A 15,019-nucleotide genomic window follows, 5' to 3' on the forward strand; every position below is an offset into this window, starting at 1 on the left:
ACAGGGTATTTCAAATGCCCCTTTATAGCCGTGATGGTGTCATCAATAACTTGAGACTAGTCCTTGTTGTGAATAAGGAGACCGTATATTGTCATTAATACAGTATGAATAACGCAATGACGCCCAACTGTCAACGTAAACCAACGTTCATGATTTCTAAGTTAATTCTTGTTTCTAGTATACGTTCTAGAAGCCACAATGGGCGGGAATTCGGGATAAAAGAGAGGTAAAAAAAAAAAACCGCTAGCGGTAGAAATGGGGCAACGCCAGGATAAACTGGGGGAGGTGTGGCCCTAGGGCGAGGTTAATGGCGGTGGAAAGTCATGTGGAGATCTTGGGGGCGGGGGTGGGTCCTGGGTATGAGGGCTGCTGATAGGTGTTGGTTCTTGGCACTTGGCATGGCCTTCTCTGCAGGTGTTCTTAGTGCCAATTCTGCCCTAGCCGGCGCCACCACGGAGCACCAGCAGCGGTGCTCGCTCTTCACTGAACACCCCAGAGCGCACTGCCCCGCTTCAGTAGCCTTTGTCGTCCATTGCAGTTTACCCTACGCTTCTCTGTGACTTGCTTTTAGTGTAAATCTTTTACTAAAGAGTCGGTTTCATGAAAAACAACGGCTGAATTGTGAAAATGGTGAAGTACAAAAGAGTGGGAAACTTTATTTTGTAGTAGAGTGTTTTCAGTGACTTCTATGACACCAGGATTGATGTCTAATCAGTTGTAGTGACATTCCGTCTGCCGTTTGTCAACTTCTACAAGATACACCGGATTTAGAGACCCATGACTTAAAAACCGACGTAGAGAATTGCACTTCGAATCCTCTTATCTCTATTTCGTCTTCTTTCGGCACAAGGCCAAAAGAAAACCAACAAAGGGATCTGCAAACTAATCTTAGTGTGTATACGCCTTCCCTAATTTTCTAACACAAGTCCTGGACGAACGCAGCTTTGCACCATCCACCTGAAGGGAGGACGTCTTCATCGCCCCAATGAGTGTGGGCGCTGACGAGAGGAGACCGTGGGTTCGGCCTTGGGCTTCACCCGGTCACCTCTTGGACCCTGGTTCCCAAACGGCCTCTCGTATTAATACATGCAGGTAGCATTTCTATTTTTTCATTCAAAAACTCGCGTTCGCTGCTCCTCCTCCTCCCCAATTCTCTTCCTCCTCTTTTTCTTCTTCCTACTTCACTACTGACTACTCTGCGACTTCTGCTGCTACACAGCTGCTGCTGACTGCTGATGCACCTCAGATCTTCATAAATAAACAAGTAGGAAAGCGTGTCTGCATGAAGCTTAGGTGATATGCATGACTCGTGGTTAGCCCCTAAACGTTCGTAACTACCCTTTATGTCATTTGATTTCTAAGCATTTAGTCGAGTTACCATCTAATAATAGCGTGTGTATAATATTTGCGTTCATACCAGCACGGATTCAAGCTATTTACCATGTTTATATTTGTTCTAATGTATATGAATGGTGCCACTACTAATTATGTTGTTTAAAAACCTTTAGATAAGAGCATCATAACAAGGTAACCAGCCCCTCCTTCTCTTGCTTGTTTAAATTCCCTTAACACTCTCGTGCTTCCTACTGTTCATTGCGTTACTTTTGCTTATTATTATTATTATTATTATTATTATTATTATTATTATTATTATTATTATTATTATTATTATATCGTTAGCTAATTCTATAACAAACAGATGGTCTAAAAAAAGCAATGCATATTATTTTTTGAATGTTTACAATCTTAAAATAAAAAAATAAATAAAAATTCAAGCCTGTTTTTAGAGGTAGTTATGAACTTGAGAAACTGAGAAGAGGAAGGACAAAGTGCATATTCAGCCAATATGAAATATGCCATATTTCAATTTCGCATTTGCCAACTCTCTCTCTCTCTCTCTCTCTCTCTCTCTCTCTCTCTCTCTCTCTCTCTCTCTCTCTCTCTCTCTCTCTGTTTTTCGTGCCAAGAATTTTGGATAAGCTGAGCATTAGCGCTTGAGACTTGAAGACACGTTCCATTATAGGAGAAAGTTGCAGTTGTTGTGAATAGCGAATCAATCTCGCTTTCAGTTCTGGTTCAAACTCCTCTCTTAGTTGGAGACTGTTGAATCATCTGGAACAATAGTCTCTCTCTCTCTCTCTCTCTCTCTCTCTCTCTCTCTCTCTCTCTCTCTCTCTCTCTCTCTCTCTCTCTCTCTCACAAACATATTAATGTGTATGTATATGTGTATACGTTTATAGCACCATTCATACCGGATTGATTTGTTTAAATTCTTTATTTGGCGCCCCAACAAATTCCATTCATTAGTCTCATTCAAACCAGCGATCAATGTACTGCTCGACGGTGGACAAAACTTGCGGTCTATAGAATTCCTTGTCCTTGAACTGGATAATAATTAATTTCTGTCACCGTCTCTTAATTAACTCAGTGCGCATTTTTTTTTTTTTAGTAATGCTCACCCTTTCCAATTAGATCTTCCCTGGCTAACACTTCCCGTTATTCTAGAAGTTTCATTCTGGCTGTGACTAAATTTTAGGTTTATCTTCCTTTCGAATTGTTGAATTAGTTCTCCGCTATTGGTTCATTTGGAAAGAAGGTAAATTATGCAAAATTCCCTTCATTTATTTAAAATTTAACTTAAACACAATTATTTGTAGTAACATACGATTTTGTTAGTAACGTGAACTTAGACCATATTCCAAAACATGAAACATTGCTTGTACAAAGTTGAGAGAGAGAGAGAGAGAGAGAGAGAGAGAGAGAGAGAGAGAGAGAGAGAGAGAGAGAGAGAGAGAGAGAGAGAGAGAGTATACTGTTCTATTCAAACATTTGTCTAGACTCTAGACTATAAAGCATTGCCAGCAACCTAGAAATCAGAAGCTTCCATACGATCAAATAGTTCGTCCTTTGAATGCTGATTCAAGAAGAGAACTCGTACAAAAAATCTCATACACACAATGCTGTATTATGTATAATGCTTTTGCCTATACAGCACGATTGAAATATCGAATACAAATCATATGTCGCGATGTTATCTTTACAGTATGAGTTTATTGGTTACAGATTAAGCTATTTCCAGCCAAGTCAGCTCTGTCTAAAACCTGTATCAGAACGCCGAGTGATCAAGTCATTTGGACCGTTGGTCTATAGCAGTTGTTTCCGTGAAATCAAAGCTGTTGAATATCTTCATGATTTGCGTGCTTATATTTTTAACCGTTTTAAATCAACGCTGTTGTATAATTTCTTCAAGTGTTGTGTGGTATTTTAAACGTTTTATTTAAGAAAGAAATATTTCTGATCGATCTACTTCGTTGGATTGCACCTGACCAGGTAAACTAAAGTATTTTCAGGTTTTACCAAACTACGATGTAGGCTACAGTGCAGGAACTTATATAATACCATTTTATGATTTTTTAATATGTATGGATTGCGGCTGAGAGCTAGATGAAGATATTCTACAGTAGTCTTGCGTAAAATCAGCTGCATGAAAGGAATATCAAGTGATATGATAGCTTCGTTCGAAAGCCGACCTTTGTTGCCTTCACCGCTTGGTGGCCGAAACAAAAACCGTTCCAGAGATAACTACGATTGTACTAATTTGATGTTCAGCCAAAATAATTGGAACGCCATTTTTAACGTTTTGTTACACTTATCATAATCGCCATTGCCGAAAAAACGCGTTATTATTTCGTATTTGTTATAGAATATAGTGATAAATCTTTATTTTGTATCGAAAATATATATTTGATTTATGAATCAACGACAACGAAACGGCTATTTCTTAATATATCATATATTAATATCTTTTAAACGTAAATAAAAGGAAATTAACGTTTTTGGAAATTTAGAAATATAGTAGGATTTAGTTTAACGAAATTACCACAGTATTCAAATATCTTTGACGAGCTTGTCGGAATACACACACACACACACACACACACACACACACACACACATATATATATATATATATATATATATATATATATATATATATATATATATATATATATATATTCCCTTCTTTTACAATCTCTAAGGGCCCAATCTATCATTCTGAATGTCCATATGCTCATTTCCATTTGTTTTTCTTACATGTTTAGATTTCCTCTACTTGAGTTTGCTCTCGTATCTTACTATATATATATATATATGTATATATATATATATATATATATATATATATATATATATATATATATATATATATATATATATAATTTTCTACCTCATACTAGGATTGAACCTTTCTCTTTCAAATGAAATGCAAGGTCGCAATCAATTACGCCTCCAGAGGCTCAAAAGAAGTTAGAACGTTAAGCGCTAACTGCTTTTCAAGATTTAACTTGGCGGGACTACAGTCTTTAGTACCAGTGAGTTTTGCTCTACTTACCGACCCCCAAGGTTACCTAAATGCTAACTTTTAATTTAAATTACCGTTATTGAGTCAATATAGTTAATATGGATGAAAATCAACACATTAAAGTAGTGAAATACAAATATAATGTGCTGGTTTTCGTCTATATTTACTCATGGTAATTAGCACTGAGGATTCAACCTTTTTTTTGAGCCTCTGTGGCATGATTGATAGCGACTTCGCCTTAAATATTATGAGACTAGGGTTTGATCCGAGTTGGAGATAGAGATTTATATCTATTTGGACACAATATTGTGTTGATTTTCATCCAAATATATATATATATATATATATATATATATATATATATATATATATATATATATGACCATCCTTTCCAATTAGATCTTTCCTTTGTTAACCTTAAGTTTCATTCTGGCTGTGACCAAGTTTTAGGTTTATCTTCCTCCTATCGAATTGTTGAATCAATTCTCCCCTATTGATTAGGAGAGAAGGTAAATTCTACTGCCAAATTGCCTTCATTTATTTAAAATTTAACTCAAACACAAATTAAAAGCTCAAGATAGAGACGACTGGCGAAATGTAACCGAGACCCTTTGCGTTAATAGGCGTAGGAGATGATGGTGATATATATATATATATATATATATATATATATATATATATATATATATATATATATATATATATATATATATATTCTAAAAGGACGCTTTTCTTTTCAAGTTTTAAACTAGATTTTCTCTATTCTACCACAAAATCTTAAAATTCAACAATTGCTCATATATGAAGATCTCACCCCTAACGCACTATCCTTTAATATATATAGACAGAAATATGACACAAATGCATTTCGTTTCTTATTTTTGGACTGAACAGGGGAGCTAAGTTCTTTTTGGCGAGGCATCGCTGGTGGGGTGACATAGTAGGTGCAGTGGAACGTCCCGTTTTTTATAACTATTGTGTAATTTCGAGCTTATATCATAAAGCTCTAATTTTATAGGAGAATAGTCTTATGAATAAAATGTTATGTGATGATATGATTAATAGAGCTATATTTATTTAAAAGTAAGCAAACCTATCTTAAACAACAAAACAGTAGATCTGAGTCATGTTTAATACTTGGTAGTAACGGGAGCTGTTGCCAGAATAAAAGAAAAAAAGTACTGGTAGTTACCAATCAGGGTTGCCAGGTTGGCCTTTTTTCAGGCCAAAACCCCCCCCTCAAATTTGGCCTTTTTAAAAATTGGTTGGCCTTTAGTAATATCATGAAAAAGGCGGACCCTAAATACTATATAATTGGCCTTTTTAACTAATGTGCTGGCCTTTTAAAGCTGCGGTTAATTAGAAGTTGGCCTTTTCTCATTTAAAAATCCTGGCAACGCTAGTTACCAAGGCCCCTCACTTTTGTTTTGTGTTGGTGTAATGGCCAGTCAATCCATAGACAGGTGTATTATTATTATTATTATTATTATTATTATTATTATTACTTACTAAGCTACAACCCCAGTTGGAAAAGCAGGATGCTATAACGCCAGTGGCTCCAACAGGGAAAATAGCCCAGTAAGGAAAGGAAACAAGGAAAAATAAAATATCATAAGAACATTAACATCTAAATAAATATTTCTTATATAAACTATAAATACTTTAACAGAACAAGAGGAAGAGAAATAAAAATAGAATACTGTGCCCGTGTGTACCCTAAAGCAAGAGAACTCTGACCCAAGACAGTGGAAGACCATGGTACAGAGGCTATGGCATTCAAGGCAAGATTGACTGCTATTTGTTTATCGTCACATGTCATCTAGAGTTTCGAACATCATACTTTAATTTTGTCTGGTTTATCATATTCGAAAATGTCTCAGTTGTGTAAAGAATAATGAAATTAGATATTCTTGATTTTATAGATATATTTAACCGTTGATAATTCTCTTGCTGATTCCTTATTTCCTTTAACCATTGGGTTATTTTCCCCGTTGGAGCCTTGGGGTTATAGTATCTTGCTTTTCCAACTAGGTTTGTAGCTTAGCTAATAATAATAATAATAATAATGATAATAATAATAATAATAATAATAATGAGGTGAAGGCTGAGGATAAGAAAATAATTCACATGATTGAGTAATTAATTATCTTGCTTTAAAATTGTCATCAAATACCATCCGTGAATCAAGATAATGATTGCACATCACATTAAGTTTTGAAATATTTAAATCTTAGGATTTACCTCCGCCAACTAAGTTGGAAGGTTATGTTTTACCCCTTGTTTGTGTGTGTGTGTTTGTGAACAGCTTCCTAGCCATAATTTCAATCGTAGAGTAATGAAACTTGCAGGTATTAACTGTTATGTAAAAAGCTGGAAATAATTAAATATTGGAAGGTCAAGGTCAAAGATCAAGGTCACGGGCAAGCAAAATGTCCTATTTACGTAATCAGCCATAAGTTTGGACGTCGTTGTCACCAAGACTTCAAACTTGGTTTATATTTGAGTGTAAGAAAATCCACGCCAATTAATAGATATCAAGGTCAAAGGTCAAGGTCAAGATTGAGAAAAAGGTCGAAAAATAAGCTGCCACGGCGGAGGTCTGCGCTCTACTGAGTACCCCTGTAGTTCAGATTGTCTTTCAAGTTACAATCCCAATTATGTCACCCAATTGTTTAACAAAATTACATATAAAAATGAGCTTATTTAATCTTAATTTGTAACTTTTACTATGTGCATTTTGTTACACTATGTGAGTTTTGCATGGGCCATTTCAGCATTCAATACTGACTTTTCAGTTATACATGAATTCTCGTAATTGTGTGGTGCGTGTGGGAGGAACTACTTGGCACAAGACCATTATAATATCTTTTAATAGCTGGGATAGGTTAACCAAGTGTTTTTTTTTTTTTTTTTTTTTTTTTTTTTTTTGTGTGTGTGTGTGAATTAACCTTGTATTTTTATACCACGGGAAAAATACTAGAATACTTTGGTGGTTTATTTCTAAGATAAATCTGATACAAATGAATTAGCTTTTAAAACTAACTAAACGACTTTGTACAAGTACATTTGTTCAGGACAGTTTCCACTGAAAATAAAATTTTGGCATGACGTAAGGCCCAAGTTTCAAATTAGCAGGAAAATGCTAATTAATTAAAGGGCCACTTTATCTCCTACCATGTAATCAAAATCCATAAAACAGTACTTTATTGCTACAGAATATGCTCAGTAAGTTTTAGAACTAGTTACCAAAAATGAAATTATTTTATCCTTTGCTTATACATACACCGAATAGTCTGGTCTATTCTATACACATTCTCCTCTTTTCTTATACACTAGACAACACTAAGATAACCAAAAAAAGTTCTTCTACACTCAAAGGGTTCACTACAGCACTGGTATTGTTCAGTGGCTAGTTTCCGTTTGGTAAGGGTAGAAGAAACTATGGTAAGTAGCTCTTCTAGGAGAAGGACACTCCAAAATCAACCCATTGTCCCCTAGACTTGGGTAGTAACATAGCCCTTGTAACATTGTTCTTCTACTGTCCCAAGTTAGAGTTCTATTGCTTGAAGGTACAGGTAGACATTGTTCTATCTGTTTCCTTATTTCCTTTCCTCACCGATGGAGCCCTTGGGCTTATAGCATCCTGCTTTTCCAGCTAACGTTGTGGTTTAGCTAGTAGTAGTAGTAATAATAGTAGTAGTAGTAGTTATAGTAGTAGTAGTAGTAATGAAACAACCGTTCAAAGGACAATTTAATTTTGTCACTCAAACAGAATAAGTGAGATGTTAGAACTTACGGGAGAATGCAAGTGATATTTTTAGCCAGATTTAATAGTGGCGATATTTATACGTTTCTCTGCTTTCATGTGTCTCAGTCGCAGTTTGATCTGCCGTGATTTTATAACCCATATTAAAGCACATCTCTTACTACTGGGTATCATGTATATATATCTTTATTTTTTTTTTTATTGAATTTATACAACCAAATTGTAAAAAGCAGACATAGCTATGGTTCGCAGCTCTTCTAGGAGAAGGATACTCCAAAATCAAACCATTGTTCTCTAGTCTTGGATAGTGCCATAGCCTCTGTACCATGATCTTCCACTGTCTTGGGTTAGAGTTTTCTTCCTTGAGGGTACACTCGGGCACACTATTCAATCTTGTTTCTCTTCCTCTTGTTTTGTTGAAGTTTTTATAGTGTATATAGGAAATATTTATTTTAATGTTAGTTCTTAAAATATTTTGTTTTTCCTTTTTTCCTTTCCTCACTGGGCTATTTTCCCTGATGGAGCCCCTGGGCTTATAGCATCATGCTTTTCCAACGGGTTGTAGCTTAGCAGGTAATAATAATAATAATAATAATAATAATAATAATAATAATAATAATAATAGGTAATCGGATGGTCCACAGTACAAAGCAACAATTTTTTTTCGATGCTGCTACCAATGCAAATTTTGTAGGTTACATATATGAAGGCATCTATAAACGTTATGATATTTTGTCAAACTAGTATAACAAACGGACTTTATCATGTTTTGACATGAGAACGAGAAAATTTAGTTTGAACCCGATAAAGCTTATTTGATCAAACCACTCAGTTGTGTATTAGTTGTCATAAAAGTAGGAGAGATTTTGATCCTTAATTAAACATAAAATATCTTAATTTCATTGAGATGGAAGAATACACCATTTTCACCAGCACCAGACTCTTTTGACATCATCTTTTCATATCATTGTCCAAAATCTCTTTTAATTAAGTTGATTCACTTCGTTACTGAATCTTAAATTTATCTCACACTTTCAGTTTTTCCACAAGTATATCGCATGCTTGTTTCTGTCTTGTTTTGATCCCTGTATTTCAGAGTTTTTATCTTCTAGAAATATGGAAGCCCCCTAAATAGCGCATCAAATATGTCTCATCATCATCATCATCATCTCCTCCTACGCCTATTGACGCAAAGGGCCCCGGTTATATTTCGCCAGTCGTCTCTGGATGGAAATATGTCTAGGAATGTAATTTAGCCAATCAGGCCTGATAAAAAATGAAGTGAGACGTATTGATGAAAGACGTTCAAGGGTGGAAATCACCAAGTTCAGCAGTATGTGGCCCCTCAAGACCTACAAGGTCCATTTATCGCATAAATTTAGGGGAGTCAGCAAAATCTGAGTTTACTGAATCAGCAAGCGGTGTTTTCCAGCATCGGAAAAGAGGATGGTATTCGGATTAGTAAGGGATAGAAGCCTTTTGATTGACTGATTGATTACGGATAATCTTTCATCTCAAATAATTCCCCAAGACAGTAAATCAAATCGTTCATCAAAACTTATTATTATTATTATTATTATTATTATTATTATTATTATTATTATCATCATCTTCATCATCATCATCATCATCATCATCATCATCATCATCATAATTATTATTATTATTATTATTATTATTATTATTATTATTATTATTATTATTATTATCATTATTACTTGCTAAGCTACAACCTTGTTGGAAAAGCAGGATGCATAAGCCCAGGGGCTCCAACAGGGAAAATAGCCTTGTGAGGAAAGGAAACAAGAAAAAAATAAGATATTTTAATAACATTATCAACATTAAAATAAATATCTTCTATATAAATGATAAAAGTTGTAACAAAACAAGAGTAAGAGAAATAGGATAGATTAGTGTGCACGAGTGTACCCTCAAGCAAGAAAACTTTGAAGGATCTTTAACTTAATTTTTAGTTGTGTCAATTTTCAGAAATGAAAGCCTTTCGTAACGAATGCGCGTATTCACTTAGTTGTAATAAAAAAGTACAAAGGGAATTAAAGTAATTGATTTCCTCAATACTATGTTTAATGCTTTGTGAAAAATAAAAATTCTTTATTCATCTATACAGATTCTTTAAAACACGATTGATAGGTATTTTTTCCCTTAACACATATGCTAATTTCTGCATTTGGGGCTTTTGGAACACTATAGTCAATTCTTTTTAGTGAGGCAGATTTGCACCGACTCGCTGGGGTGCTGTTTTAGCTCGGAAAAGTTTCCTGATCGCTGATTGGTTGGGCAAGATAATTCTAACCAATCAGATAGCAGGAAACTTTTTCCGAGGTAAAAGGGCACCGCTGCGAGTCAGTGCAAATGCGCCTCATTAAAAAAATTGAGTATAGGGCTTGTTAGCCATTCTATGTTACCTCGTCTTAGTCCTATTTGATGTGCTGGCTTTCAGATGACCCCTTTTTATTGTGAATATTAATTTTTGCAACAAATAGAATTTCAAAAGTTTAAACTTGCAGCAAATGTTTTTATGTTGAACAGTCTGACGTAAGTCTCTTTTTTATAGTTTATATATGAAATATTTGTTTTTATTGTTGTTAATGTTTTTAAAAGTTTTCATTTTAATTGTTCATTAGTTCTCATATTGTTTGTTTATTTCATTATTTCCTTTCCTCTCTTGGCTATTTTTCCCTATTGAAGTCTTTGGGCTTATAGCATCTTGCTTTTCCATCTAGGGATGTAGCTTAGCTAATAATAATAATAATAATAATAATAATAATAATAATACTTGGGTCTCCGATTGACCTATACCTTTTCTATTTCAGTTTCTTATCTTCAAAGTCTTTATACCCCCATTTAATCTTTTGCTAGTAGTTCTGCTTTGTATTTAACCTCAATACTGGCAGAGTATCTTCGAAACAACCACTTGAATATTGATGGCGAGCCAGGATTATGAAATAATGTATCTATTTTTCATTGCCTGAATATTTCATATTCATTTCACTTCCGTAACTGAGTAAAGCTTTAACGATGGCGATGAAACGATTTGCATCTCGCTGATCAGTCTTTAATCGGAAGTTTGTACCAACCGTGTGTCACACGATCGTACATAGTTCATTTTGTGCTTGTATCTTCGCTCTTCCCTCGCACTGAAAATAACCTGAATAAACATGTCTGTTTTTCTCAATGGTAACGGTGTAGATTTTGAACAGGAAAATTCCTGTTGCCTTGAGCTTTTGTATATAAAGGAGAGTGTTCAATAATAAACTCACTCAGTTGCTTTCATCCTGCCTTTGAGTCACAACTTTCTCTCGGCCCGTCACAAGTCATTTAATGTAAGAGAAGATATGGCAACGCTGCTAAAAAAATGCTATATTTACCAGATTATCACTTTGGATAGCGATGAATTGCTTTAGGAAATGTGGCAACAGCTCTTATCTCCTTGTAGTTGTATTTTAGTGACATACTTTCAATGACTTTTCCCACCTTTATCCTTACATTAAGGGGTCGGTTGCCCGTAGCACCCTCTCCAATGCCTTCTATTAAAGGCATCCTTTTCCACCAAACTTCTTCTCTCCATATCATTCTTCACCTTATCTCACCATGTAATTCTCTCCTTACCTCTCGATCTCCCCCACCCACTTCCCACAACAGGCTCTTCCCAAGCCCTTCTCACTCCCTTTCCACCATTCATTCTCTACACGTGCCCACACCATCTCAGTCGTGACACTCTTTATTATCTTTGTAACCTTTACTACGCCTGCCTTTCTTCTTATTTCATCATTTTCCAGTCTTTCAAGAAGTGATCTTCACATAATCCACCTCAGCATTCTCATCTGTGTTCTATCAAGCTTTTATTCCTCTTAGTGCCCAAGTTTCTGATCAATATATTAACACTGGTCTTTTTACTTGCAATGACCATACACTATAGATTTATCAAAGATTGTAACAAGTAGTTCTGTTATGTAATTACTAATAATAGCACTTTTACTACTGCATGCAAGCTCCAACTCTTTAGCATTTAAAAGTTGCATCTTGAAACTATTTAGGCAATGTAACGGCCATTTCTTCAGGCATGTGACACACGCAAACACTTGCAAAATTGCATACCTTTATAAGAACAGAGGGAGCGGTTCTAGGCGAACGAACATATGTACCTGACACATCATCTCATTCACATATTTTTTTATTATTATTATTATCCTAGATGTTGAAATTTGTTTGCGTCAGAGGCACAGTTGTCATCACTCGAATAGAGCAACCGGTTTGGCACTCAGTCAGTATCTCTCTTTTTTTTTTTTTTTTTTTTTTTTTTAAATTATAACGACTTTTTTTTCCTAAGCATATACAATTATATAAAACGCCTCTTGTTATTTTGCATATATATATTATATATATATATATATAGATATATATATATATATATATATATATATATATATATATATATATATATATATATATATATATATAACAACAAATGCAGCCGTTTCTAGTCCACTGTAAGACATTCATCACCACGCTGGCCAGTGCGGTGGGAGATTTTCGTTTGATCGCTCACAGCAAATCAACCTAGTATTGGTGACTCTGACTAGTATAACTTTGCTGATCATGATGATAATATATATATATATATATATATATATATATATATATATATATATATATATATATATATATATATATAAATGTGTGTGTGTTTGAGCGTGTAAAGAACTGCATACACAAAAACCTATTCACTAACAAGCATAAATTCAACCTAAATGTATGAATAGTTTTAGGAGCTTAGATGTTTTTATTAAACACCCCTGCACCTAAATGTATGAATAGTTTTAGGAGCTTAGAAGTTTTTATTAACCACCCCTGCAGCTTAGAAGTTTATATAAAATGTGCTTTACTGGAAAGTGAAAGCAAACTGTCTCATCTAGCTTATCTAGAGATTAGGATTTAAATCAGACTGGATTTAAGTTGTGTAAATATGTTCTAAACAGTGTTAACGTAATTCTGTAGTTTGAGCACAATGGGGAGGTTGGTGTATTGTACAGAAAGGGATTGTAGTTTGGCACTTGAAGTGGAAAATAGGAAATATTTGGATTATAGTCTCTGGAAGAAAGCAACGAATGGTTATGATTAAATGTGAGAACGAATCAAGTTGAAATTTTGATCCGCGCTAGGTCGCTTCACGCATACGTATGGTTAAGAATAACTATCTCATTTTCAAAATTAAATAACACTATGTTTAGCAAATATAGATAATTTTCTGCAAATTTAGAAAAAGACTGTAATGAATTATAAAGGATTTTAATGATTTTATTGTGTGGACTGCTCACGAAATTTATCTTGCGTCTACAATTGTAAAACTCTTTTAGCTAGCTATCAAAGTTGCCATTGAGAAGAAAGTCCTCCAACATCGGTTGAAGGACTTTTTTTTTTTAATTTATTTTTTTATAAGGGTGATTGTAGAAAAGAAGAAAGTCCCAAAAATCTCCTCAGAGAGATATCAGAATCTCCCAAGTGAGGAATTAAAGCCAATGAAGAAATTCTTCTCATTCCTCTCTTCGTGACCCGGTGAGAAGTCGCGTGATATCTGAAAGCTGTCTCCAATTAGGATTGTATATTTTGAAAGAGCATCGCCTGTCAAGGATTACGGCTGGTGACCCTCTTATCGGTTGAAGGTGACATATTTCAGTTTAAATTTCATCTTAAGAGATGTTATCAGATCAGCTGGTTAAGCCCATCGTAGTGCAACCACTGCACCTTTGCCTACATATACACTAATAATGCTGTCTAAGAACACGCAGTCTCAACATTGAAGGAATCGGTTACTAGATTTAATAATAGCATCCATATATCCTTATAACTATGCACAAATAAAGTTGATATACAACGATGGATAAAGATACCTAGATCTCTAATTCGAGAGAGAGAGAGAGAGAGAGAGAGAGAGAGAGAGAGAGAGAGAGAGAGAGAGAGAGAGAGTTCTTTATTACCTACCGAAAAACAGCTAAGGTACTAGACTCATAGGAGCCCCGAGAGTTAACGAACCTCAATAAGTAACGGCTAAAATTGTCGCTAGGCTCACACACGATTTTATGCTATCCGTCTCGTGTTATTTTTACCAATCTCTGAATGTCTGTGAGTCCGTAAATAGGATCTTAGCAGGTGTAATGTATAAAGATGGTTCATATATATATATATATATATATATATATATATATATATATATATATATATATATATATATATATATATATATATATATATATATATAGACTGAAAGCCTACAGATGTGGGTATCTTTAAGACTGGTAATGATACGCTATTGCAGTTTCAGTCTTAATGCAAAAATGGGGGAAACTTTTTAATATCTTTTACTCCCATCATATTTTTTCCTAACATATTTTAAACCTCGTCTTATTTTATGAACCTCGTGTTCTCTATCTTTTTTTAATTATCTAAAGGAAATCAGTTTGAATTTCAGAAGTATTTCATGCTTCATATATATTTATTTTGTGTTTTTGATATTGCAACTGCTTTCTTTACATTATAGAGAAAGTGTTAGCTTATATGCTAGTCACATACCTATGTTGCTGTAATGTTTGTAGTAGAAAATAGCGCTATTTACTAGTGGCATTCTAATTAGCCTAGTTTATTTTGGTACTCTCCTCTAAAACACCAGCTCTTGTTTTAATTCCTACAACTTTTTTCAACTATGTTTATTTACACCAACCACTAAAAAGATAAGAATAGCCTTCGACTATAAAGTTTTTAAACGTAATGTTTTGTATGTAAATATATCGAAAAAAATGTAATAGGTTTGACATACCCTCTTGTAGTTTATTTATTTCCTTATTTCTTTTCCTCACTGGGCTATTTTTCCT

General features: G+C 34.4%; 1 protein-coding gene across 2 annotated transcripts in view; it reads left to right on the top strand.

The window, feature by feature from the left end:
• The first annotated feature begins 413 nt into the window (after positions 1-413).
• The window catches only part of LOC137631534 (uncharacterized), a 24,572-nt gene continuing 9,966 nt past the window's right edge, over positions 414-15,019 (top strand). The window contains exon 1 of one of the 2 annotated variants that reach the window (XM_068363306.1): positions 414-1,092. In XM_068363306.1, coding sequence (XP_068219407.1) covers positions 986-1,092 — 107 coding nt within the window. In that variant the 5' untranslated portion in view covers positions 414-985. Of the gene's footprint in view, positions 1,265-15,019 lie in introns of both variants that reach the window. The other variant, XM_068363307.1, reaches the window with a different exon arrangement.

The sequence above is a fragment of the Palaemon carinicauda genome, chromosome 40, assembly GCF_036898095.1.
Source record: "Palaemon carinicauda isolate YSFRI2023 chromosome 40, ASM3689809v2, whole genome shotgun sequence".
NCBI classification, from domain to species: Eukaryota; Metazoa; Arthropoda; class Malacostraca; order Decapoda; family Palaemonidae; genus Palaemon; species Palaemon carinicauda.